Source organism: Corvus moneduloides, chromosome 7, assembly GCF_009650955.1.
Source record: "Corvus moneduloides isolate bCorMon1 chromosome 7, bCorMon1.pri, whole genome shotgun sequence".
In the NCBI taxonomy this organism is placed as follows: Eukaryota; Metazoa; Chordata; class Aves; order Passeriformes; family Corvidae; genus Corvus; species Corvus moneduloides.
In genome coordinates this window covers 35620938-35647111 of record NC_045482.1, presented here as the reverse complement: position 1 = coordinate 35647111, position 26174 = coordinate 35620938, and the positions used below count along the sequence as shown (strand labels likewise).

The 26174-nt window shown below is 38.7% G+C and overlaps 1 protein-coding gene across 3 annotated transcripts in view; it reads right to left on the bottom strand.

Annotated features, from left to right (window-relative positions):
• Positions 1 to 26174, bottom strand: part of ARHGAP15 (Rho GTPase activating protein 15) — a 320969-nt gene that overhangs the window by 142578 nt on the left and 152217 nt on the right. For all 3 annotated transcript variants that reach the window (XM_032114884.1, XM_032114883.1, XM_032114882.1), the window contains 2 exons: positions 16868 to 16966; positions 14910 to 15036 (listed from right to left, as the gene is read on the bottom strand). In XM_032114884.1, the coding sequence (XP_031970775.1) occupies positions 14910 to 15036; positions 16868 to 16966 (226 nt within the window). The remainder of the gene's footprint in view (positions 1 to 14909; positions 15037 to 16867; positions 16967 to 26174) is intronic.

Below are 26174 nucleotides of genomic sequence, written 5' to 3'. Positions count from 1 at the left end.
AGCGTTTCCAGGGATGCTGACTCAACCACTGCCCTGGGCAGCCTGTCCCACTGACCAACAGGTCCAAAATATTTAATTTTAATTGATACAAAATAATTCTCTCTCATGGGTATATAACCTTGGACACTCATCTGTGAGGTGGAATTTCCTGGCAGAAGAGGTGCAGGCAGCAGCAGTGAGAAGCACCAGGAGAAAGAGGCTGCTGAGATTTTGGAAGGAGTTGGGGAGCTCGGCATGTTTGGCCAGCTAGAAAATGGCTGGGAAGAGCTGTGATTGTTCTCTATGAATTTGCTTGTAGGGGTGGGAAAAGGAGCAGGAGAGGAGAAGAGGACAGCAGGGAGGATGAAGCGCTGTTTTAACTGAAGAACAATGTTGGCACAAGAATAGATGAGTATAAACTGGCCATAATACGAAGTTCTAAACCACCCTTTTAAAGAAGTCATGGTGGCAAATAAAACTAAAAGAATTTAAGATGCAGCTTAATAAATTTATGTATGAGGACACAGAACACTGTACCTTGTGACAGGAGGGACTGGAGTGGATCACCCAGGACTTGCCAAGCCTTTCTTTCCACAATTTTTTTTTGGTATTGTCACAATATTAGAAATGCTGTTATACAAACCTAACTTGAATATAAAAACCACAATGCCAGAAATCATGAATTCATTTTATTCATACAGTATGACCAGTTTATGTTCATCTAATGTAAAACATGTGGGACTTGGATGAAATCTGCTACAGCACACAAAGTCAGACTATTTAGACTCTAGGAAGAGAGAGCACAGTGTACTTGGGAAGGGGAAACTGGTCTCCCTGAGCTCGTGTCAGGGATTAGGACTCTTGACACAGCCTCTTTGCAAAAATATTCCCAGGAGAATACTCAATGGATGGTCTATAACATAGGAATTGAAGAGTGGTCCTTGCCCTTACATAACTGGGTGAATCAGTGTTTGCAGCCACACAGTCTTATCCCACTCATAAAACATGACAATTACTGAGCAAAAGAACTGCAATATTTGAGCTGATGACTTTTGAAGTTGACATATAGGGTATAAAATATTATTTAAGAAGACTTCACAAAATAAAGAAAGAAATCCCATGCAATTGGAGGCTGAGGAAGACAGAACAAGATACTGTAGACTATTTCCAGATCAAGTTGAACAAGTAATTTACAATAAATAATGCATTCAGGGGCTTTTAGAATATGGAGTTCTGTTTGCTTTCTTCTGTTGTGAACTATATGCAAATAACTTTCAAGTCTTTAAACTTGCCTCCTGAGTTAATCTGAAAGAAAACCTTTTCAACTTTTTGCAAATATTATGAATAATCATCACATATACTAAATTGCTCAGGCAAAAGGACAGGAAACTGATATGGTTCCTTTATCTACCAGGAGCACTGGACAGATTTACATCAAAACAAAGCCCTTCTGGAGGGCTGGGTGCTAGTAAGCCATGTGGAATTTTTACCTTAAAAACCTACATATAATTCTGCCTTATGCTTTTGGAAGCAAATTAATTATCTAGAGAGCAAGGGAGTCTTGTATTTATATCAGCCTTGTTAAGAATTATACAAAGGTTTCATATATTGAAATTTAGACGTGTCTGGATACCGTGGTGAGCCTCTTATTCAGATCCAGTCTTTTGGCACCCTTCCAGAAAGAATATCCTACCAATGAATTTCCTTTTTCTTGAAACTTTTATCAATTATGTTTCGTTCTTCTAAATTTTAAAAGTAAATTATTTTAACATTTAATTATATTCTCATTGCACTCAGTCTCCAGTTATACTCATAATCCTATATTTTTTGACCCACAATGAACTTCTAGTGTTTCTTATACAATAAAGGACAGAATTAATTCATAGTGCCTAAGTTATGAAACCAACATGCTAAAACTGTTTACTTCCAATGAGAAACAGTAGTGACATTCAGCTCTACATTTGCTATTTCAAACCGCAAGTTCCAGCACATTTTTCTCTTTTAAAAAGCAAGTTTAGTACTTTCCAGTGAGTGTAGATGTGGGTAGTTTACAAAGGAGAAAGGCACACCCATTATCTTTAAAGTAATCAAAAAATATCTAGCCAGAGATCTGAAATCCATTTGCTGTACTCTGTTTATATGTCAGCTATACCTTATCAAATTATCCCTACCTCAATTATATCATTAGAGTAAGAATAACAACAAAAGATCACCCATGAGCTCATTTTTGAAAGGAGCACGTCGTCAGATTTCAGAATTCTTTTTACTTCTTGCCTCAAGTGAAAATGCTTCTAAGAATCTCCAACATCTACGTTCACATAAATATGAACCTTAGACAGTCACCCTCATGCCATCAACTAAATTTTAATATAGAAATTATTTCCATTTGCTAAAATAAAACTGATTTTCAGACCTTTGAGCAGTTACAGCTCCTTGCTCAGGTAATGTCCATGTGAGGACACTGGAAAGGCTTCCCTAAAGGTGATTTAGGATCTGCATAAAACAGACAAACCCACAAAGCTGACCAAAAGCAGGCTGCAGCTTTTTTTGTGAGACTACCCTATAGAGGCTGTGGGTGGAGAAGGTGCCTTGTGAGATGTGCTGTGGGTGATCCTCTTATAGGACTGAGACAGGGGAATTACAGAAAAGGAAAGTCCAGAAAGGAGCTGCTGGTCTATTTAGCCATGCATTTTGTGGCTGGGACTCCAAGTCTGCTTGTACAGGGACTCAGAGGGAGACCCTTCCAGAGATACTGCAGGGCATGTGGTGACATTTAGTACTTTATGTAGTCTCCAGAACAGCTGCACTGGAACAAGCTGCTTGAGCAGGCAAATAATTACTAATTATCAGGGTATTTTCCTGAAATAAAATCAGGCCAGTCATCACAACAACTCTGAGACACTTCAATCAGCTACATGTGGGGTTTTCATGGGTGCACTAAATCTCTGTATGACCAGCCATGGTCAAAATTCAGACAAAATGTTAAAAAGAGCCAATAGAAGACTGTTTTAGCTTTAAAATTAATGTTCCAGCTGACAAACTGCACAGGCGCTTAACCTACTTTAGAACATATTTAATGGCATAATTTAGTCTCGAAAAAGAAAAGCAAAATAACTAATGATGGACAAATTTAGGGGTCGAATCTAGTTCAGATAAACATTCAAAAGTTCAGATGTTTAACCAAACCTTATCTTGTCCATGAAAAGCCTCAAACTGAAGGGCTCTATCAAATATAAGCAAAGTACAGGAGACTGTGGAAACTTTTCCTCACAGAAAAACTATTATCAGAAACCTGCACCTTATTGCAGCACTCACGTGTAAAGCAGTTAAGCATCAAAGCAAAAGCAAAACATTTCAGAAAACTGCTTCATGGTCGCAGTAATATTTGGATGAAATCCAATACAGAGAAAAGAAAATAATATTAAGGGGAAAGATAATACAAATGCAATTAGACTATCAACCAATAAAACTTGATAGCTGAAACCTTCCAAGCTTAGAGAGAATAAGGAAACTGGAGATCAGAGGACTCTGCCTTTTGAAGTCTTGCTGTCCAGATCCTGGGGACCATTATCCAGCTGAGTATTTTAAAGACATTATGAATATTCTGTCACAGAATTAGAAAGCTTTATTACTATGAATGACCTGTAACTTGAGCAGGGACAGCTACAAATGAATTCCAAATAAAAAATTGTTTGGAAAAGGTGAATTCTGCTAACTTAATTTTCTGGGTTACAACTCACCAGATAAAAAAATTGCTGTCAAACAACATTCTCCTTGTGGGTTATTGATGACAGAAAGTATAATTCTAATGGATCCTCTCCATTCTCACATACACCAAATACAAACAAATTTTTAAAAAACTCTATTAGAGAACATGAGACCTCTGTTCTACCTTGCCTGGCACTGTTTCTCACTCAGCAGGCAATATCTGCTACAGTACCCCAAAAGAAACCAAATTCATAAAAAATGATGCAGCAAACTATAGTGTTTCAGCACCCATTCATTTTCTTTCTCTTTTTCCATGTTTCAATCCTCTCTGCTTAAGCCTCTCCCTCACCTTTTCTTCTGCCTCTATCCCTCAAGCTACCTGGGAAAATAACAGAAAAAATTTGTTTTTCTCATAATGGAACCCCAAACTCAAACCATCAGATGCCAAAACAAGATATTTTAAACCAGATTTCAAATTTCAGTTCAGAAATTACTGTGTAGCTTGCATTAAGAGCAAAGTTACAACAATAAATCAAGTATTCCATTGTTTGTAATTGTGCCTTAATATCAGTTCTACCCTTGATCTATCAAATTGAGTGATCTTCAGATAACACTATATAACAATCCAGGTGTTATGGTGTTTTCATTATTTATTCATTAATTTTTAGTGCTATCTTTTGATTTTCATTCAAACACATCAACTGAAATACTTTCAAAAGAAGAAAGGAAGGTAGGAGCATTATAACACCCTAAAATAATCATCTTTAATTTTACCTAGAAAGGAAAGAGATTATTACATATGTTTTCACACAAGTATACATACAAAGATTATTTTTGCAGTAACTTCTGAACTTCTAGGAAACCATAGAAATGAGACAAAGAGTTTGGTTTTAGTGAATGTATCTATGTCCTGGGTAGAAGACAGTCAAACAATGATCCTGAAATCATCACCTGCACTGCTTAATTCTTAAGTCACCTTTCTGGTTCTTCCAGTATCACTTCTCAAGCAAAACCTGTGTGCTGCTCAGGAACCAGTTGACTGCTGAGAAAAATAGAAAAAAAGGCCTTTTCTGAATATGTCACAGCCAGTCTGTCCTAGAAAGAGTGAGCATGAAGTGATGTGGATCAAACCATGGTTTCTGCACCTTGAATGAAGTCTTTCATTGCAGATACCCATCAAGAAAAAGGCAGTCTTGCCCTGATTTATAAGTTTGTGCCCCAAAGCCTGCTAAATGGCAAATGATCCAGCACGTATCTGGCTGCCCTCCTGTTCTGCCCTGCCCACATCTGGCCACCTTCCCTTAGGCTCTGGGTCCTTGGACTGAAGAATAACTTTCTTCAGCAAAAGTGACTATAAAATGTACTATCACTATGTGATTGCAAAATATATTAACTGTAAAGCTTTCTCTAGTAGGACTTCATACCTGTGTGCTTTTAAAATTATTTCTGTGTTCTGTACAAAGCGTCTTCATGAATTTCAGGATAATTCCTTGATAATTCTTTTTCGTCTCCAAAGGGCTTTTTTTCAAATGTATTAGCACTGGAGTATTTTTAAGTGTTTTCATTTCATTTATTTTAAATGTGCTGTTTGAAAAGAGTTGCTCAGTTTTATAAGAATGTTACTTCTTTGTTTAAATTGAACACCTTAAAAATTAATTACAAAAACTGTTATCACATGTAGGAACATATTTTATGTGCTATGAAAAGGCTTAAGGCAGGTTTGCTCTTTGGTTTTCACAATGAATGCACTGGATGCAAGAGATTAAAGGACAGAAGAATCTTTGTGTCCTGGTTGTTTACTTTTTATGTCTAAAAAAGTGCCAATGAAAGAGATAAATACAATCCCTAGACTGTATCAGGTGAGCCATTTCTGTATGGGAGACTGAATTCTGCTTTCCAAGTCCATGGGAAGACCTAACCTTGAATATCAGCATGAGAAGCACTGACTGAAAGGGAAAGAGATTCAGAAAAGAGTTATTTGAGATGGTCAGAAAAAAAGAAAAGCAGCACCCTATCATAGGAAAGACTATGCAGTCTTGGCTGGCCTAGTTACCAACCCAAGCAGGGGGTGGTACACCTGAGGCAGAAAAGAACTGCTGAAAATAAAGAGCAGGCTAAATGCTGCCACAAGAACACAGTTGTACCACAAGTCCACTTAGGCTGAAAATTAGAGTGCTTTCAGCTTGAAAACTGAAGTTTTGGAACAATTTTTCAGCCTAAGCTGAGGGGCAAAAGCATTACTACCGAATTTCATTAATTATGAAAGGAATCAAATGAGGTAGTTGTTTTCAAGAACTGGGGAATTGATTCAATGCTACAAAAAGTCTGTCTGAGGCAGATAATGCTGTGCTACACTTTTCAATAACAGTAACACAAGTGAATTCCTCTTGGGTGAATCCTGGGCGCACTTAAGACAATGGCCAATGGAATTAATTAAATGGAGCCAAATATCCTCGGTGGTGAGGGGAGCTGCTCATGTGTCATAGCTCTCTCTTTAGCATCAATATTTAAAGCCAGCTAGTTGGAACCTTTTACTTAATTGAGAAACAATACAGCAGTTAACCCTTCAGTGATGTTTCACCCTTTGGCTTTCAGAGGCAGGATCTGTTTATCCGGCTCATCAGCAGGCAGCTGGTGGAGCTAAGAGGAGATCTTACAAAACACATTCCTTTTTAATTCCATTTTTATGCCCTTTCCATGAGACAGTACCATTAATTTCGTGTTTAAATATTTGGGATTGGCTGTCACAATTTAAATTAAATAGATCCTCCTGGCTAGAAGGTCCAAATATAGAAGTGATTTCACCACAGGGAAAAAGGTGAGTCTAGAAAGTAGGTATTCCTGTCTAGAGCCTGACGTACAGTCTCTCTAACAGAGCTTAATTTAGACTTTTATAACCTAAAAACCTCCTTATTTCTGTCACATTCCTCCCAAAATACCATGAGGATTTCATCTAGATTAGTTAGAAATAATAGTGAAACCTCAGGAAAGAGTATAATGTAAGAATCTTTTTTTCTGGCTACAACCTTCCAATAGGGATACTTATTTCAATAAATACCATGAAAGGTTCAAAATTATGCTCACATGAGTTATGGAAAACTGGACTGGCTCTTCCTGAATAATAAAGTTCAGCAAGTCCTGCTCACTTGCTCTAGTTCTGACCTCTCTCCAAAGACTGCAGTCTAAAATATTCCCTGTTGCAGTGAGAACGCCTCCATCTGTTATCTGGTGTTATCTGTTGTCAGCCTCTACTCCTCCCCTGTGGAGGCAAAGTATGGATTCGCAAAAACTGGGGATCAACTGACACACAGTGATGGAAGGTCGAGCAGAGGTAGCTGTCTGTATTGTGTGCTGCTTTAAACCATAAAAATTGTGGCATTTTGTACAATCTTAATCAAACCTTAATTTTGCTACTTAATGTAAACAAAGATCTCCTTGTTATGGAACTAAGAGACTGAACCAAAGCAGTGCAAGACATGTTGAGTAGTTAGGCTTGGAAGTGGCAGAGTCAGAGCAGAGATTCCTCATTGCAGGAGTCTATCTCACTTTTAGTGCATGGAAAGAAGCCCAACTGCTTGGCTTCAATAATCTCATTATTAGCCTAAAATCTCATGATTTGTTTGTGATTGCTTTTTTTGAAGCAAGTGTGTGTTTGAAACAAGCACATTTTTCCAAAATGCAGTTTTCTTAAGGACTGTGTCAGTATCCATGTTCAATAGGAAAAGACTTAGAGCAATCATGATATCCAGTCTCTACTTGCCTCCATATCAAATCCATCTAGAGCGCACATATAGGAGTTTGTTTTGTTAAGAAAAATACGTGGTGTCTCTCTCTTCTCTGGAACAAAGAAGAAATATGGATTTGTAACCTTTTCCTTTTCCTTCCTTAAACTTAAGTCCTTCAACAGTGTTTCGAACAAACCTAAAGAGATTTTAAGACAGACATTTTGTATTATAACATTCCCCTGGGTCGTATGTATGATCGTCTTTACTAAAGCTCCTTTCAGTCCCAGTTGAATAAATATGCATTTTATTTCACTAATCTTGAAACAACAGGAATAAAGTTTACTCAGGTCTTTTATACCTCAGAGAACAAAACAAATAATACAAATCTTTAGAGAGAAAGGATATACAAAAGGGCTTGAGGTGAATGTTTCAAAGCAAATACTCTTTAAACGATGTGCAAATTATTTCAGCACTTGAACATGATTTATGAAAGGGGATTAGTCCACTGAAACAAGAACCGAGTTTAAACTGTTGGGTTTCAAAGTCAAGGATGAGAAGTGTTAGCTGGAAAAGGCAGAAGAAACTGGATAGTAATCTATAGAGAGGATTTCTGATTGATTTTCTTTAACCAACTCAATCCTACATTAGCTATCGCTGTCATTCATACTTAACCGTGGTGGGCAGCATAAAATACCTTCTTTTATGATATAATTCCCCATAAAAATGAAGTATGCAATGGTGATAATTAAGTAATAATGAGGTAATTAATAACTCAGTGACTAGCTCTCTATTTACCAGTATGTCCCATAAATGAGCACGAGGAGGGTGAAACAATTAAAGATTATCCAAGCTCAAACAGATAACTTTTCCAGGGAGTTGTGTGTCAGTGAGCAGACCAATGAGTCACAGGTCACATCTATAATAATACATTATGTTATATTGTAATATTCCCACATACTCTCCACATAATGGGTTAGAGCTACTCTTAAGTACTATAAAAATGATCACTTTTATGTAATTGTAAAGATTAATAAGTGAGCTAACTTCTCATGGTTCTATAATGACCCTGCTGTTCTAGTAGGTAAAGGAAAATTTAATGATCCTGCTCAGATATGATTAATATCTAACTTTTTCCTGGCTAAAAATCTGGACTTGGTTCAATAAAAATGAATTAAGTGAACATGCATGGGTTTCCCTGCCAAATGTTTATATGGAAGTTGGATATGCCCAATTTAAAAATATGCTTTTTCAACCCAAATAGTAAACTCTGGAAGGATTTTGGAGAGTGAAGTAAAAATAAAACAAAGAATTAAGGAAACATTATATTATAATTGATGGAAACAGGATATTCAAATTCAGGAAAAAATGTAATTTTTTTTAAGAACTGGTCACAGCCAGTTGTGATTTTGAGTGCAACATAATCTTCTATTATCAGTAAAAGTGACACAATTTGTTTCTCAATTTGGCATGTTTTGTTTCCCAAATGCCAATATTATTACTTCTTTGTTGCTGAATCAGTATTTTCTTAAGCTTTAAGAAGAGAGCATACCTATACTTAACGTGGCAGAGAAACATGAGAATACAAATATGTAAAAAAATAAGTTTAGTCCCTGTAGTCCAGATGAGTGATTCCACTCTCCAAACCCAGCATGCTGCATTTTCTTTTCCTGCTTTTTTTTCAGTCCCTGAAGCTGACTGCATTCCTCTCGATGCAATAAAAATAAATGCCACAAACATACAAGATGCAGAGTGACAAGATTAACATTGCAGTAGGAAACTTCATATTTGCAGCTAATTTTTGTTTTGCTTTCTGTTCGAATTGTTGCCATTGGTAATGCTGCACTAATATACGTTACTGCTTTATGTTTCTTGGCTTTATTAAAAGTAATAAAACTGACCTATACATAATGCTAACATTGTAATATAATAATAGTCCCTAAATAGCATCATTTGGCTTTGAACTTCACATCTAACTGAAATAAATGGGCCGGGAAGAGGAAAGAATTCAGACCTCATCAGAGCTAACAAAGAAATTGAGTGATTTCCCACTTCTGTGGCTCTAATTAGAATCATGAAGGTTGGAAAAGACCTCTAAGATCGTCGAGTCCAACTCTCAAGCCAGCACCACCATCATGTTCACCACCAAACCATGTCCTCAAGGGCCATATCCACACCTTTTTTTGCCATTTGCAGGGATGGTGAATCCACCAGTGCCCTGGGCAGCCTGTTAATTAGTCCCCTTTTCAAAGAGGTGACCATACGTGGGTGAAGGAGCCCATAAGCTACCACAGAATCCAGCCCTCTATAGGTTTGTCTGGGCCAGTAAAATCTCTCTCTGCATCCCAAGATACAGTCTCTCAACCTTTCATCCCCTTCATGTGTTAGAGAGGAAGACAGAAAACTCCCACAGGCTCCTCTCAGCACTGCCTGTAATTACGGAGCCTTTTTCTAGGACATCTAAATGATGTTTTCAACAAATAAGTTTCTGGCTTTTTTTTTTCCTTCTGTTATTACACAGCCAAAAAGATGCAAATTCATGCATTTGTGCCCTGGTGCCCATCCTTTCCCTCCACAGAGAAACAACAGCCTCAGACAGGAGGTCTTTGCCACAGAAATTCCCAGTCCTGTGCAGGGACAAACTTTAAACCCTCATACAAGTCCTCGGAAGAAGCATTAGCCAGGGATAGACCAAGTAGCACATGGAGCCAGGAAGGTTTCAACCTCCACCAAGTTCTCCATTTCTTCCACCATGTCCATTAAATGACCAAAATGGGTTTCTGCTGCTGTTTTTTCCCCTCACACTCGTTGTACAGTCTTTGTTATCTAAGAAACTGTGTTCAGAGAGGATTCTGGATGCTTTAGTAATTACTTAGGGATAAATACATGCCATGCTCAAGTGTCAAAATTCAGCCTTCTGAAGAAAAGTAATTTTGGGCAATTTTAAAAGCACACAGTCCATGGTTCAATCCTAAGGACTATAAGCTCCTGACTTTAACTGTCTTTTAAGAAACTAAAGCAGACTTCAATGCTCAAATGACTTTGTAGCAAATACCTCTGAAGGCAAATCGAAATTATGATCCAGAGGTTTTCTGGTTTTTTTCTTTCTTGATTTAAAAGGTGCTTGGAGGGGTATTCCCAGACACTGCCAAGAGGCCATTCCCTAGGGAAGTGTGCAAAGGCTGTGGCATCCCAAGGGCAAAGCATCACCCTTTGGGACTAAAAAACGCATCGTTCCGTATTGAAAGTCCAAGAGGAATTTAGGTAAGGAAAACATCATTATTTGAGCTGGCTGGTGGCCAGGGTGCCAGGGCTAAGACCCTGATCCTTACAGGGAGTGGAAAGGAATCCCAAGCCTGCTGTTTAATATGCATGACATGTCGGCTTTGCTGTCAACTTTTCCTTCCACCCCCTGCCTTTGTCCGCTTTTTTCCACCTGTTGCAACTTGTCCTTATTCAGGCTGAGAGCTGGAATTGTCTTACTTTGGTGTCACATTGTGTCTGGCACAATGACGCCTGGGGTCCCTGAGTACTCTTATTGAGACACTAAAATGACCATGAGTAGCAGTAACGCTGCCACAACTCACCAAGGCGTTCCTTGTCACGCGTGTATGTTTTTTAAATACTTAATGCTGGAGCTGTGGCACCTCCAGCTAGAATTCAAACATGGAGGAGATTTTCCAGGCTGCATGACTAACCACTGGGTTGTAAGTAAAGTGTTCTTGAAGATAAGGAAAAAATATGCAAGTAGAAACAATAAAAATAACGCAATTCAATCTTATCAATTCAGGCAGTTCCAGCTTTTATGTAGCAAACAAGGAGATCAAATTGCATTTATCTAATATCACAGATTTTTTTAAATGTCTAAAATATTTCATTATTTTGCTTTGGCAACCTAAAGCTGAGGAACAGATTACTGTTCCCACTACATAAGGAAATAACTGACAACAATTAGTATTTATTCTTGTTGCTTTTGTAATAAAAATAGAATTCCATCACTTTCAAGGAAACCTAAAATATTAATAAGAATGTGATGAACTGAGTAAATGTGACACCATAAGGAAATGATGGAGAACAGGTTGGAAATATAGTGCTTTGGGAATGGATTGCATTATCAAGCTTGTGATTGTGCATTTTGACAAGAGCAGCCCTCAGATTGATACGGTAGCCAAAGGGCACTCTTCCTACTGTGGAGCTGTTTGTTTCCATCCAGGAAAGGGGGAGTAGAAGGGGAATTGATCCCCTCTGACAATCAATAGTGATTCCAGCACAGGCTCTTCCACAAGAGGTCACTCCTGAGTGACCGAATTCCCAGATGATGGCCCCAAATGGCCCAGATGACGCAAGCCACAAGATGGGTGCATGGGCAGGAAAAGAAACGCTGAGCTTAGCCAAGAGCATCGACTTGGTTTCCCTGCCCAAAACACAAGTGTCCTGACAGCTCGTCTGGTCCACACACAGTAAGGCCCCTTGGGTTTTGGAGAGAAAAATGATTCCTGGGAACCTTGTGGTGCATGGGCCCTTTCCCTACATCCCAGATTCTTTCCCTACTTCCTATCCACCACAACAGCATCTCTACTTGCAGAGTAACCCAGGTCCCTGGTTTCACGGGATATAAAATCAACATGGCAGGCCACCCACCAGTGCACCCTATTATAACTGGTACTAATTAGTAGGGAGTTTTGGCAACCTTAGGAGAAAAAAACCAAAAAACCCCTATGGTCTGAATGATGACTAAATTACTTGGAAAATATGAAGTCTGACACTAATTTTTAAAATTATCTGTTTAGAACAACACTTCTTTGTATTAAAAGGAGTGGTGCTGCAAGGCAATTTTCTTGCACAAAATGCACCGTTCTAATGTGGGAGACTGCTGGGGTGAAAAACCTGTTCTTTCTGACCAGCATCAGCTGCAGAAATTAAATCAGTTAAATAGCTGACATCATAAAATAAAAAGTCATCTCTTTCCATGTATTTGAGAACAAGATCACGGTTTTACATATTTTGGTAACACTCCCCAAGGCCATTCTTGGTTTCTTCTTAGCTCAAGAAAACTTCAATTAGAACATGAGTTGAAACCAAACTGGATGAGAAGCCACTGAAAAGCTGCGTGACGCAGACAACCACTCTCTGAACTTTGGAAATTGAGCCTGGCAGTTTGAGCCCAATTTTCAGTGAGATCAATGTCTACAGCTCAAAAAGCATAACAGAGAATTACCATTTGTCCTTGTAGTGCAAGCAGAAGCAATTAGGATTAGACATAAAAACCAAATTCCTGCTACCAAGTCTCAAGGGGCAGTCTCCCCAGTTTTAAATTAAAGAGGAAGTTACTAAAATGCTTTGATTGGAATATACCTGTCCTTTATATACTTGTACTGCTAAAAAATAGAAGCAGTGATGCAGCAGTACCAAGTCTAAAACTGGATATTTTTTGTAACCCCTAAATTGTAGGCGAGGTAAATACAAATGAATCTGAGCTGTCTGACTATTTCATTAAAGGTTATCAGAACAGGAGGGGGTGGGCTGCTAACACCTCAGTTGCTCATCTTCTGTGTTAAACTGGAGGAGTTGTAAGGCATCATTAAAAAATCTCCTTTGTTTGGATTTGGCACTGGCAATAGTCAATAATGTAAAAGCACTATAAAATTATAAAATCGTTAAACTTTGCAAGAACTTTATAAACACACTTGCAGATATTGCACATATCTTTGTGCTCTGCAGTCAAACTGGACAATGAAACGACCACCTGTTAACTGCTAACAATGTGTCATTACCAGTTCTCATGCCTTTTTAAAGCAATTTTGGCTCTAGCTGCCGATAATTCTGGCTACGATACTTGTGTGAACATTAAGGGCACAGAAAGCCAAAGGCAGAAAACTGACAATACAGTTTGTGCTTAGACTACTAATAAGTAAGTGAATAATATGATTTTTCTAATTCCACATAATTGCTTGATCTCAAGGGGCCAAAAAAAAAAAGTTCTGAATACATATTTTAGAAGCAATCCAATCTACGGTATTTAAATGCAAGCTTCGATTCAGTGAGATTTCACAGCAGATATTTTCACATTTTTTTAATAGTTTAAATAGCCTTTAACAAAACGGAGGTTATTCAGGATTCTCTAAGGTTTGAAAAGAAACATAGACTAAGTCTCTGTCACTGCTCATAGTCACTTTTTCTGTTTTGTCTGACAAATTATCATTTAAAGATATGTGAGAAGTCTAAATAAATAAATAAAAATTCCTTGAGTGCTGAGACAGTTTATGGGCATTTAGCTATTAACTACAATAAGAACAGAATCAGACCCTCAGAACTCACTATGTTCTTCTCAGTCTTATTTTTCTTCCTCTGAGAAATGCAACCTAACACCCAGTGCAAAGATATTGGGACAATATTTCACAAGCCACGTTCAGGCTACTTTATATTTTATAACACAAAGGAAAAAAAAAAAAAACAAAACCACAAAACCCTTAAAAATAAAAAAAAAAAAGAAACAAATCTCCAAGATAATAAGAAAACAAACCCAAAAATCCTGTGGTCTGCAAAAAGAGACTATTTAATGAGTCTCTATTTGAGTGTACGCGCATGCATGTGTGCATATACTTATGATTGTGTGGATAATTATCATTAAAAGTAGCTATGTTGGGTCTTTTTAATGCAGCCCTTTTCTTAACATCTCAGGCTTTGATCCCGCACTGAAATGCGTGCAGGCAAATTCCTACACAACAGTTTGGTACCTAAATGTATCTTGAACCAGGCTGGCAGTCTGGGGCTGTCACGGTGCTGACATCGGGACCAGGATGTGAATCTCCCGTCAAGCAAAGAAGGAAAACAAAAATTCAGGGGAGAGGGTGAAGTCAAAAAAAAATGTTGAGTGAAGGATTCAGGGTCAGCACCATCTCCTGCGGCTGCTGCCCACGATCTCACGAGCATCTCAGCTGGAAAGTCTTTTCAGTGGAGTAAAGAACACCCCTGCTAGTTTTAGATCACTTTCTTTTCTAATCACACTGACAAAATCAACGTCGAACGATGGAATTTATCTTCTATAAAATTATAGATACATCACTGATTGTTGGCTGCAGAGGATATGTCAATTCTTTCAGCAATTCAGTGTATAAATACACAACAGACAAAATTACTCTGGCAATTTGAGGTATTTTACTAAAATGGAAACAAAGCTACTGCAACAGACCATTAACATAGGGCTCATGTTGCTTATTTTTAAAAATAAATGGCTTAAATAAATGTCTTTGCTCCTAAACAAATTTATTTTGCTTAGGAGAGAGTGTCACCCTTTAAAAGTGTGGAGCTAGTAACTGTCTTTACTTAAATGCAAGTTATGTATATCAGTGCAGAACATATTCAGCTTTAAAATTCTCAGTGATCTTCCTTACATTCTGTATGTAATAAAAATTATCTTGCCCTGTAATAGCATAGTTATTTAAAAAATGAAAGAAAAAATAAAAAGGAAAGAAAAATGAGGAAAGAAAAAAGCCTTACTTAAAGATTTTCTGTGTTCAGGCTTTGGCTCTTTGGATTCAGTGTCTAAGTTATGCAGTAATTCGATGCTGGAGGATCTTCTGAGTTTGAACTCCAAATTTCTCGATGTAATTCTCTGTTCTTTTGGCTGGGAAAAGAATATATATATATGTATATACATATGTGTATGCTTTTAATAAAATTATTATTTGTAAGAATGAAGCAAGAGATTCCAGAATGCCAGTACAGAAGCTAACAGACACACACAGAGCAAGTGTGCAGGGAGTAAATAATTTAAGGAAAGTGTAATGCAAAATTTGTCATATGGCAAAGCATTTATGGCCCTGACAGACTGATCTTAATTTCTGAGATAAATTCCCATTTAAGTGAGGAAAACAAAAGGCCTGCTTCTTTAGGCTTTAGGGACCAAAATTATTTCCACATTGCAGGCTACTTTCAAATGCTGGCAAAGAGGAAGGGTGTTTAAATTGTCTTTCTGGTTTAGATAGTTACAGTAAATATTCTTGCAAACACAATTACTTCAAACATCATTGCAAATTTGGGGTTGAATTCTGCTGGTTTAAGCTTAAGAAGTAGTCGGGGGGCTTTTCTCTTATTCTAATTCACTGGCAGACAAAGTGAAAATGAGGAGGGAAAAGAAGCAAAAAAAAAGGAACAAAAAAAAGGAGATGCTGTTTTGGCTGAAGCCACATCTCTTCCTGTGGCATTTGGTCAGGTGAGATTCAGCCATCGCAACAGCCTGGAAAGCTGCCAGGCTTTTCACACTCATTCAGAGTTTCAGAACTGCAATAGCTGACAGGGATGGAGTGGCCAGGAGTGGTGTGTGGTGACGTCCTGTCCTGCGCACTCGGACCTTGGCCAGGACCAGCCAACCACGGGCCGGTTGTGCCTCACCAGCTGCTTTTGCTGTGGCTCTCTGCATGCTCAGGGCTGCTGATGCCACAATACCACTTTAGCTACACTAAAAGTACATATATATAATCAGGCCTATTAGATATTTAGTTGAATAATATGCCAAAAAATATTTTTTTTCTGAGTCTCCATGGAAAACTCCACCCCAAAATCTTTAGTTGGATATCAATATCCTCACACACCCAATGAAATGCACAATATGAAGACATACATCATCAGATCAAACTTTCCTTGGCTGATTATAGCCTCAGGGTAATAAAATGTTTGTAGCTCTTTAAGGAAACAGTAGCTGTGTTCAAATTAACCCTTTCAAAGAGGCTGCAAATTCCACTGCACTGAAACCTCTGAAAAATGCAAGAAATGGGGATATTTTTCTCTCACCAGATTCTGCAGTGAACAAGGAAAGTCAGTGCCCTCAAAAAAAAAAAGAAAATATTCTTGGATCAGGCAGGGATAGGAGGAAGACATTTGGAATTTGTACTGAGAGTGGCAAAAAAGAAAGAAAAAGCTACAGCTGAAGCTGGTTTTGTAATTAAAAACTGTTTTAATAAAACGCAACCCTGCTTACTTCTAGTAGAAAACCCCCAGCCTTCCTGGGAGAATACCAGCAATCAGTTACAAAGGAATATTATTTGCTAGTGTTATTCTTGTGAATAAGTAATACAAAAATTCATAAAAGGCTCAAATGTATTAATAGTTCTATTGAAGATTATATACTGTAGGCTGCATAAACAGAAAATGCAAAAATTCATTAGTTATTAAGTGCTTGTGTGCTTTTACAACCCTCAGCAAGCCAGCGTCCTTGTTATTTCAGAGAAATAAATGTAGCGTTCCGTTTCGAGGCAAGAATCAAATGACATTTTTGTGCAGCAACCTTGTTTATCTGACATTTTTTAGTAGATTTGCATACATATTTTTATATCCTTCAGAGAAAGGAATGTCTAGCTAGCCGCTGACTGCCTAAAACCTGTAGAGATGCCTGAGCAAATGAAGTTGGAATTGCTACATCTTAATTAATAAAGGTAACAGCCAAAACAAATACATACCAATCTGTCAATTGCATTTTTGATAGCGTGGAACCAATCCAATATGAGAAAGTCGATATCCGACTGGAGGAGGAACTCATTTCCTGACACTGTTGTGATCTGGGGAGGACATGGGCACACACAGGTGAGTAAAGCACGCACCAGGCAGATGATTTTCCTCTGCTTTCCCTCCCATGCCCCCCAAATGCTTTTCCTTTTGGCCGAGAATTATCTGCTGGAGTGCCGAGTTACTGAGGAGTTCTGAACCTCTGTCTGAAAACAGTTTTGAATATGTCACAACAAATGAGATATTGTCTCAGCAGTGCAACCACCGAACACAAATAGTGCAGAAATAATGGGAATGTGACAAAAGTTAAGAAAAGCCAGGAAACTCTGTGTAACAAGACACAGTTCAAGTGAAATCAAAGCACCCTGAAAAGAAGTGAATGCAATAGGAGAATTATTTCCTGTCATTTGCAGTTTGTATTTCTATTTTGGTAGTATTGTTTTTGTGTCTGGTACCTCCATTCTCGAATTTGCACATTTATTATTTATCTATGATTCCACTGCCCACTTCCAAACATTTTGGTAAAATTAATAATGTCACTCTTTCACATTAAAAAAAAGAAATTACCATCAAAGATGGCTGCAGCAGAGTAATTAGGAGCCCATTTATCATGAAAAAAAAATCCCCAGTTTGTCTGAATAGAAGTCGATTTACATTTTTGACCCACTCACTGGGAATATTTATCAAAAGAATGTTCAATCCCCTGATAATGTTGTTTCACTGCCTAACCTAATATTTGGTGGAAAGATGTATGTATATGCTGTTGGTCTGAACTTCTGTAAACCACTGGGATAATAATGATACATAATTTTTTATTTTACATATATCTCTCTATATATACATATATTTCACCAGAGGAAATCTCTAGGTATTTCACACAGCAGGTTGAAGCAACCATTTCACAGATGGGAAACCTGAGGCCCAGAGCTGTGCAGTGCTTTGTCCCAGGATTATTCCATAGATCCTGGTGCACAAGGCCATGGAGCATCACCTGGGCACAACAGCCTTCTGTGTTTGCAGACAAGGGAACCAAGGGCTACATCACCAGCACATTTTGGAAGGGGAAGGAGCTCGTTCTGCCCATGCTCCAAAACAGCTCAGCTCCTACCATCTCTGGAACCTAAGCTTTTTTTGGTTTTTTGGGGTTTTTTTTCTGTTGTTAAAAGCTGCTTTTGCAAAATTCAGTGGCATCCACACGTGGAAATGAAACACTTGGGTATCAGTGTATTGGGGATGCAGGTTTAGTCTACATCTTGGGATGTTCAGTGGAACATGGGATTATTCAGCACCAAAACCTTTTCAGGTATTTTTAGGGGAATGGCTGAGCACAGTGGACAATAGAGATTTCCTTCTGACCAAACTTTGAGAAAAAGCAAAGCAAAGCAGTTACGACCAGGCACAGCTTGTTTATGTAACTACATGGACATGAAGTGCTACTGTGTCGTTGCATCTATCCCATGTCAAGAGTTTTTACTGAAGCAGAAAAGAAACAGCAGATCCTCACCAGCCTGGGTACTCCCAGCATCTTCCTTAAAATTGAAATACTACCAGGGGAAAAAAAACCCAAACCAAAAAAACAACAGCTTAATGTTGCATTAATTGTCCTATAACCCTCCCTTTATTGAGGAAATGCCTGTGAGGAAGGTTTCCAAAGTCATCAGCGTTAAGGAAAATCCCGTCAGTGCAGCTCCAGCGGAGACATCCTGTGAGAGTGCTGCGGAGAATGTGGGAATGGTCCCCTGGTGTGGGCTCGGGGCTGCCCGGCTGCAGATGTTCATCCCATCCCCTCCGCACCCATCACGAGCCAACTCCAGCCACTCCACTGCTCCCCGAGCATGAGGGAGAGTTATTTACTGGGGAAATCTCAATTTCCTCATTAGTCCACGGCCGTAATGTTAATCACCACTACACATTCACCCTTCCCTTCACCAAAAGGAAATAAAAAGCCCAAATTCAGCTTAAGGTGAGCAGTAGAAAGAGCTGACCTCCAGTTCTGTGCCCAGCTCACACGGCAGGGCTTGGGTTCAAAATTCATGATATGATATCACAATTTATTAATGTATACATGCAGATATGAATTAGACTAAACACAGGCAACAATTCAATCTAATGCCTCTCTCCCAGTATAAACAAATCATTATTAAAATTATAAAATGGAATAACATTTTCAAAGTAAGAGCAACATATGTAATTAGATTTACTGTATTTTGAAGGCTTAAAAAGGACACAACATAGTTCAGCCTTCCGTTCAGTAAATTCAGGCTTTATTAAAATACAAGTATTCAGCACTGCATAAATATTTGCACTGTATGATATGCAAAAGAGATACTCCATTGCTAACAAGACCAAAGCAAAATACATGTTGAAAGTTTCTTTGTCTTGAATGTGTTATTTTGATAATCATATATTATCAGTGTTTTATGAGCAAATCTGTAAAAACAGATCATAGAATGGAGGGAAGAGAATTCATTTAAAATATACTTTCTGTAAGATATAGTTCAAGCCCTTTTCTTTCTTTCCTCAGACTAATCTTCAGAGTAACAAGACAGTTTCAAGAAGACTGCTACTGCTCTCTACAGTTTAAATGCATCCACTCCTTAATTACAGTCAGTAATTGACTTTGTTCTGCTCCATTCCAGTTATTCACAGGCAAGCAGTTCCAAAGGCTTTGGCTGGTAAATCCCATTTAATGTGCAGGTTTTCTATCCCACTTTTATATATTACCTCCTTAGGATTTCTGATAAATGGCTCTTGGAAAGGATTGCTAAACCATATTTGCACTTTGAACAATCAAATTTTCAACACCCTTGGGAAAAGACATCAGTAAAGAATGCTGGTTTTGACTAAACCTTGTGATTGAACAATTTGTGATCACAGCCCTAAATGATGTATAACTAACAACAAGCAGAAATTGTTCAATATTAAAGCCTGTTAACACACCGTCCCTGTGTCAGGCACTGCTAAAATAAACAGAGGGGCTGGGGAAACAAATGAAAGACAAATCTGGGGGAAAAAAAAGAAAATGAAGTGTTCTATCCAGAGCTGCCAGACTCCGTTGTGCCAGGTACTTCACTTATTTAAATACCTCCCGAAATCCCTCTCTCTGTGCCATCATTTTTGCAAAGGCTACAGTCTGGAATTAGCACTACCTTACCAGGCAGAATGATGCTGCTGCTGTCAGCAATAAGCACCCACGAGGACTGACAACCGGCATTAACCCTCTGGTTTGCCATGCCCTTCTGGTTGGGGATAGGAGAGCCAGGGCACCTGGATTCCCTCTTTCTTGCTACAGCACCATGGAAAAAATTATGTCAAAGGCTGAATCCACTCACATGGCAGCTTTGCAGAGAGCTGTAGCTCAGTCCTGCTGTTAAGCATTGATCCTCAGAAAATATCAGCTCGCCACAGGTAAATGTGTGCTAAATTCAATGCACTGCTGGGCTGCCAACACAGTGTGGGAAGTGGGGAGGGAGGCAGGTGTGAAGCACTTCCTGATATTCTATTTGTGGCTTATTAAGGGTTTCTCTTGTCACCTTATAAAGCTGCAAATGGAGGGTTGAGCTTCTTTTGCATGACACCGTAATGATGCACCAAGGTGGTGTTCAACAGGATCCTATATCATTAAACAGAAATGTACCCTTTTAGCTATATAAGATGCAGGACAGTGTGTCTAATTAATGCCATTACCATTTTATAATATATAAATATTCCTTGGAGGCTAGTCAGGATCAAGAGATTTTAAAAATTCTACGAATTATGTTATTTTTCATGTGCTAGGTTGTGCTCTGGGATATACTGCTGTGCCAGGACTTCCAAACCCTTGCAGATCACCCCTCAGAACTCAGTGTCTCAGACATTTTCCTTCCACGGTTTGTCCATGCCAACTGAAAGCAGGAGGTAAAAGAGCCATGGAATAAGATAAGGGTCTTCTGTCTGTAGTTTTCCTGCAAAGTTTGGTCCAGGAACCACTGCACTGCTGTGAAAAACATCTCCTTCCTGGTATCCCTCTAGTTTGTTACCAAGATACACTTCTACAGATGTTCTTGCATTTATTTTAGCTGTATAACAGGGATGGAGGCAATTTCAGCAATCCTACTGATAGACACTCTGTGGAGATATGGGAAAGGGCGATAAATGCACACAGCAAAACAAAAATCCAAACCCGTCTTATTGATTCACCCACTTCAAAGTGTACTTATGCATCTCTGGTGGCCAGAACTATTATTTGTAGTGATTAACTATTTTCAGACAATGCCAGGACAAACCTTAGTATAGGAAGTGAAGAATTCTGTGGGGAAGGAGAAATGCAGCAAAAAACTTTGGTGTGTACCGTGCAACAAGCAAAAAGGAGCAAAGTGAGCAGCCTGAGAAGTGTATGGCTCATGTATCGCTCATATATGGACACCAAAAAACCATGTCACAGTTCTTAATTCAGCCAATACTGAAACAAGCCATTGTTCAACTCCCCCTGAAACTAGGACATCCAGAAAAATTGCTGGAGTATCGAGGTGAAGCTTCATATAACCAGCTCCAAAGGTTCAGGGATGGATTATTGGATGCTTTTGGACCGTGGAAACTTCAGCAGTTGCTAATCCAGTGCAAGATTCAGTGCAGAAAACCGAAATTTTTATGCCACCTGGGATTCACACAGCTTGTGGTGAACACTAAGTGATTTAAACTTGGATTGACAGATACCTCTGCGTGCAGAAATTCAATAAAATGTGTTCCTCTTGTTGCAGTGTGCATTGGGATTGCTGCCCTTGATATGTGTAGGAAAAAAAGGAAATGTGAATCGCTGGAGCATTTCTAGCTCCAAAGTTAACACTCTTCCCTCTTCCCACTGCTCTCTTCATCTCACCTTGCTCTCTCACAAAGTGGTGGGGTTTTTTCTGATCATGTTAGTCAACCTGATTCCCCATAATGAAGAGAAATCTGGATTTTTCTCTCTATTTTCCTAAGAGATTTTTAAGGATGGGATCTATCCATGCAACACAGGACACCCCATTTGCCATCCGCATGGCAGCCACCAGGGCTGGGCCAGGGAAGTTGTGGAAAGAGTCAAGAAGAAATGAAAAAAAATTAAAAGAAAAAAAAAAGAAATAATATTAGGAATTTTCTGTCGCTAAATATTCATTTAAAAAATCATTAGAATATAATATAACTTGAGAATAAATGCATAAACCATAGATACTCCTGTGTCCACACCCCCAGCAGAAGTAGAATTAATTAAAGTTGGGAGACACTATGCTCCTTAGTGGTTTAATTAGCTGGATTTGAATTAAACTGGGACAGAGCTATGCAAGTTTTTAAAAACATGTCAAAAGTCTAACCGCATTTCTGGAAGTTGATCCTAAATTCTTTCTCACAGATAATTCAGTCTCTTGGCCATGTTTATGCTGAATGAGTGAGCAGCCGAGAGGATAAATATCTCTCTGTGCTGTACCATAGTGAGCTGAGTCTAATATTAAAAAATGGAAACAAAAGAAAACAAAAGGCTCAGTATTGAGCTGCGTTATATTCGTGCAGCATCACGTATCCATTCCATGATCCAGCCTATCAAACAGAGGTAGTCATGGTTATGCTGATAGTTAAATTACTTAAAGGACTCTAAGATGTTTATGACTACCAAAGAAATTTCATTATCAAGCAGATTGTCTGCCTCATATTACAGTCTGGTTTCACCCATCTCGCAGTCCTTTGGATGTCGAGCAAAGTTAACATTGAAGTGATGGGGAAATATCAGCTTGAGAGAAAAGGTCTTCAACCAATCTTTCAAAAAAAATGATATTTGTTAAAAAATTTGGTGAGAAAGTATCTGCCTTGTGTTCCCAATGTTGCTAGATGTTAAGTAAATATATGCTGATTGCAAAAAACTTGCTTTGGCAACTCTCTTATTAAAATGCATTTGTAACCCCCATCTGTCATGAAAGTTTTGAAAAGTTTGTTTACTTTGGAGAGCCGCCTTATCCAGGGTTACCCCGGCATACAATGATAGCAGTCTTCAGAAGTTGTGTGAGGAACAAGCCACTAGGGATCCATTTTTGTTTTAATTGGCATACACAAACACTTTTCTGGTCTGTCAAAAAGATCAAGCTAATATGCATGGCGGGTGTTATATTCTCAGCTTTTGGGAGCAGTAAAGCTCCCTTTATTTAAGCAATTTAAATGATAGACTGCAAAAACTTTGCAAGTCAGAAAAATGTTTTATACTTTCTTTGGGAATATTTGTTTTAGGCAACAGAAAATGTTCTACATATCTAAAGATGTTGAACCTTATGTTTTAATTACCCTGGTTTTTTCTGACTCTGTAAAAATTACTGTGAAAACCAAGGATTGCAAAGAGGCAACAAACAGATCCTGTGTTTTCACAACTTCTGCAATATTAGAATTTGTAAGACTGAATACTGCCAGATGTTTGTAGGATATGTCCTCAGTTGTGTTGTCTTGTGGTGTGACTGATTTGCACATCCACTCTGTGGGAACCTTTGAGGGGTCATCATATCAATGCAACCTCCTCATATGCAATGAGTTGCTTCTTAGTGAAAATAAACTGTTGCTGGCATTATACAAATCAATGGCTCCAAAATGGATTGAACTGTCTCAGAATTGGGGGTCAAACTTATAAGAAATAATAAATTTTTAAATAAAACTATATTGTACCAACGGAGTCAAAATAATTTTTTTTCTGGTAAATTTCTGGGACTGAATCCTTCAACACAATTTAGTAATAAAATAATGAACTCTGGGACTGTTAAGAAGAAGGAAAAACCTTTGAGCCTCAAGTTTCCCTTCTGCTGTGCCATAAACTCATATTATATACCAGTTTCTCTTGAAAAATTGCATTAATACTAACTAGATGAGAATCTTCTCTCTGCACTATAAAACAAAATTTTCCTTTACTTCCTGCCTGTGATGAATCTCAGATGCAGAAGAACTGATTTTTTATCACTTGTAAGGAAAATATTGAACCAAGAGGAGGTTACAATTGAAGCTGATTAAGCCCTGAGAGACCAAAACTCCTTCTTGGATTGGAAGTGGAGCTCGGGCTGGGGGTCCAAGAGCTTCTCTGGAGGGAAAGAAAGGTCCAGGGGTACTGGGATGCTGTCACTGATTTCAAGGAACAACTTGTCATTCTCCTTTTTCCACCCACCAGTCCGGATCTGGTTTTTTTACTGCCTTGGAGGAGTGTGAGAAGAAAGAACATGCTGTTTGAGCAAAGGGGAAGGTAAGAAAGAGCAAATACTCTCTGCTAAACATCCAGGGAACGTCCTAGGGAGTATTTCCTGATGATCTGCTACACTGGTATTATGCCCTGTGAGAGACTGTTGGAACACTGGGATCAACCTCTGAAAAACAGGGGTTTCCTTCAGAGGATAAAGAGCAAAAGGGAAAATGTGAGACAGGAAGCAGATGACCCTTCTGGATACCAGCCACTTGTGTGCAGCCTGCCGTGTCCCCCCTGCCTGTGCTGCCCTCTGCTCCAGCCCCACGGACGCGCTGCCCTGGCTGCGGAGCAGGAGGCATGGAATTCTGGCAGCCTTTAAGCCAAAGCTGGGAGAGATGAGGGTCACCAGACTGGGGAAGCAAGAAAGAAGTACCCCCAAAACTGGTAAAAACAGGAGATAATAATTAAGACACAATTCAGTCATGTCTGTGCATAGTGGGAAGTCGGGGAATAGACAATTGCACATTTTGTCCACAGATGAAGACTGAAGGCAGTGCATGAATACCTACTGCAAGCTACTTTTCTCCTTGGGGTAATATTTTACTGTTATTGCCTTTGCAATCTGAAGCCATATATTACACAGCCACACACAGAGATATTGGCAATGGTTTCTCAGAGAAGTCCTGTCTTTCTTCGCTTTACCAGCTGGACAATACCTAGTGATGAATGGTCCTCCTGTCCAATTTTATATGCATGTTATAACACTTTATGATGTATGTGAGTGAGACGCAACGTGATAAGTTCTGGTAACAAACAAAAATATCAAAGGGAGAATGAATGCTCTGCTTTCAGTGCAGGCAAAGATATATATTTAAAATATATGTGTGCTTGGTGTAAAGATTTCATTTTTGTTGACTCTTATTTTAGCCAAAAATTTATTCATCAGTAGCAGAGCATTTCACAGCTACATTATTTGCAGGAAGAAGCCAGTACTGGCTCTTAGGTATTTCATTTACTGGTACATATCTCCTATTAATAAATGCTGAGACCGCACAATAAGGAAAAAGAGATGTTGCTGTGTCTTTATACTTATAGTAATGTACTTGGCTATAATTATAAGTGTTTATAAAACTTTCAAGGATTGTTCCTTGTCTACTTACACTAATGAGAACACCTGTTAAGTTTAGAGCTGCACAGGCTTATTTGCATTGAATTCAGGTTTTTTTGCATACTGTACATCACTTTTTGAAACAATTAGATGTTTACAGAGAAATATAGCTAAAAGAAGAACAGCAGCTTGAATGCCCTCCAGCCCAAGTCAATGCTAATCCTGGTTTGTGTGAAAAGCAGAAACCTGCTGAATTATAATACCGACACAAATTCAATGAGCAGTGAACAAAAGTGTACCTGCAAATCCTCTGATAGCAGATGTTTCTTGTGGGGATTGCTACCTGCTGTTGAAGAAAGCATCTCTTAGAGATGAAACAGCACTACTGAATGGGATTTTCATTGTTTATTTACCATTTTCTTTTCATTCCGATAGTTTCTTTTCCCTGGTTTTTTTTTTTCCTGGTGACTCAGAACCTCTCTGTGTACTGAGCATGTAGAACATGCGGTCATTTTCCAAAATAGCTGCATATGTAACTTTACTAACTTGCCAAAAGCGAATACAGCAACACAAGATTCCTCCTCCTGCTCAAGATCCAAAACACCATCTCTACAGTAGAGGGTTTTGTGGCCTGGGGCAAGGAGGCAGGAGGTCCCTTTCTATAAAAGCAGGTCTGCTGAAGGGTAAGTGCAATATCCTGCTGTGACATGGCCATGCCAGCTATTGTTTAATAACAATGTACAACATCAAAGTTGGCCCGTGATCTGTGCATACACTCTGCCAGCTGTGTCAAGTTCCTGAGTGGTGCAGGCAGGAAAATATACTGGTTATTATCTCCCCTTGCATGCAGGGAGCAAACAATGCAGAACATCTTGGGTTTGTCACTTTCTATCTTTATTTGTACGTAAATATTAAGAAAAGCTAAGCAGGATGAAAAATGTTTTGAGTAAGGCTATTGCATCCATTCAAAAAAACAAACAATTCCAGC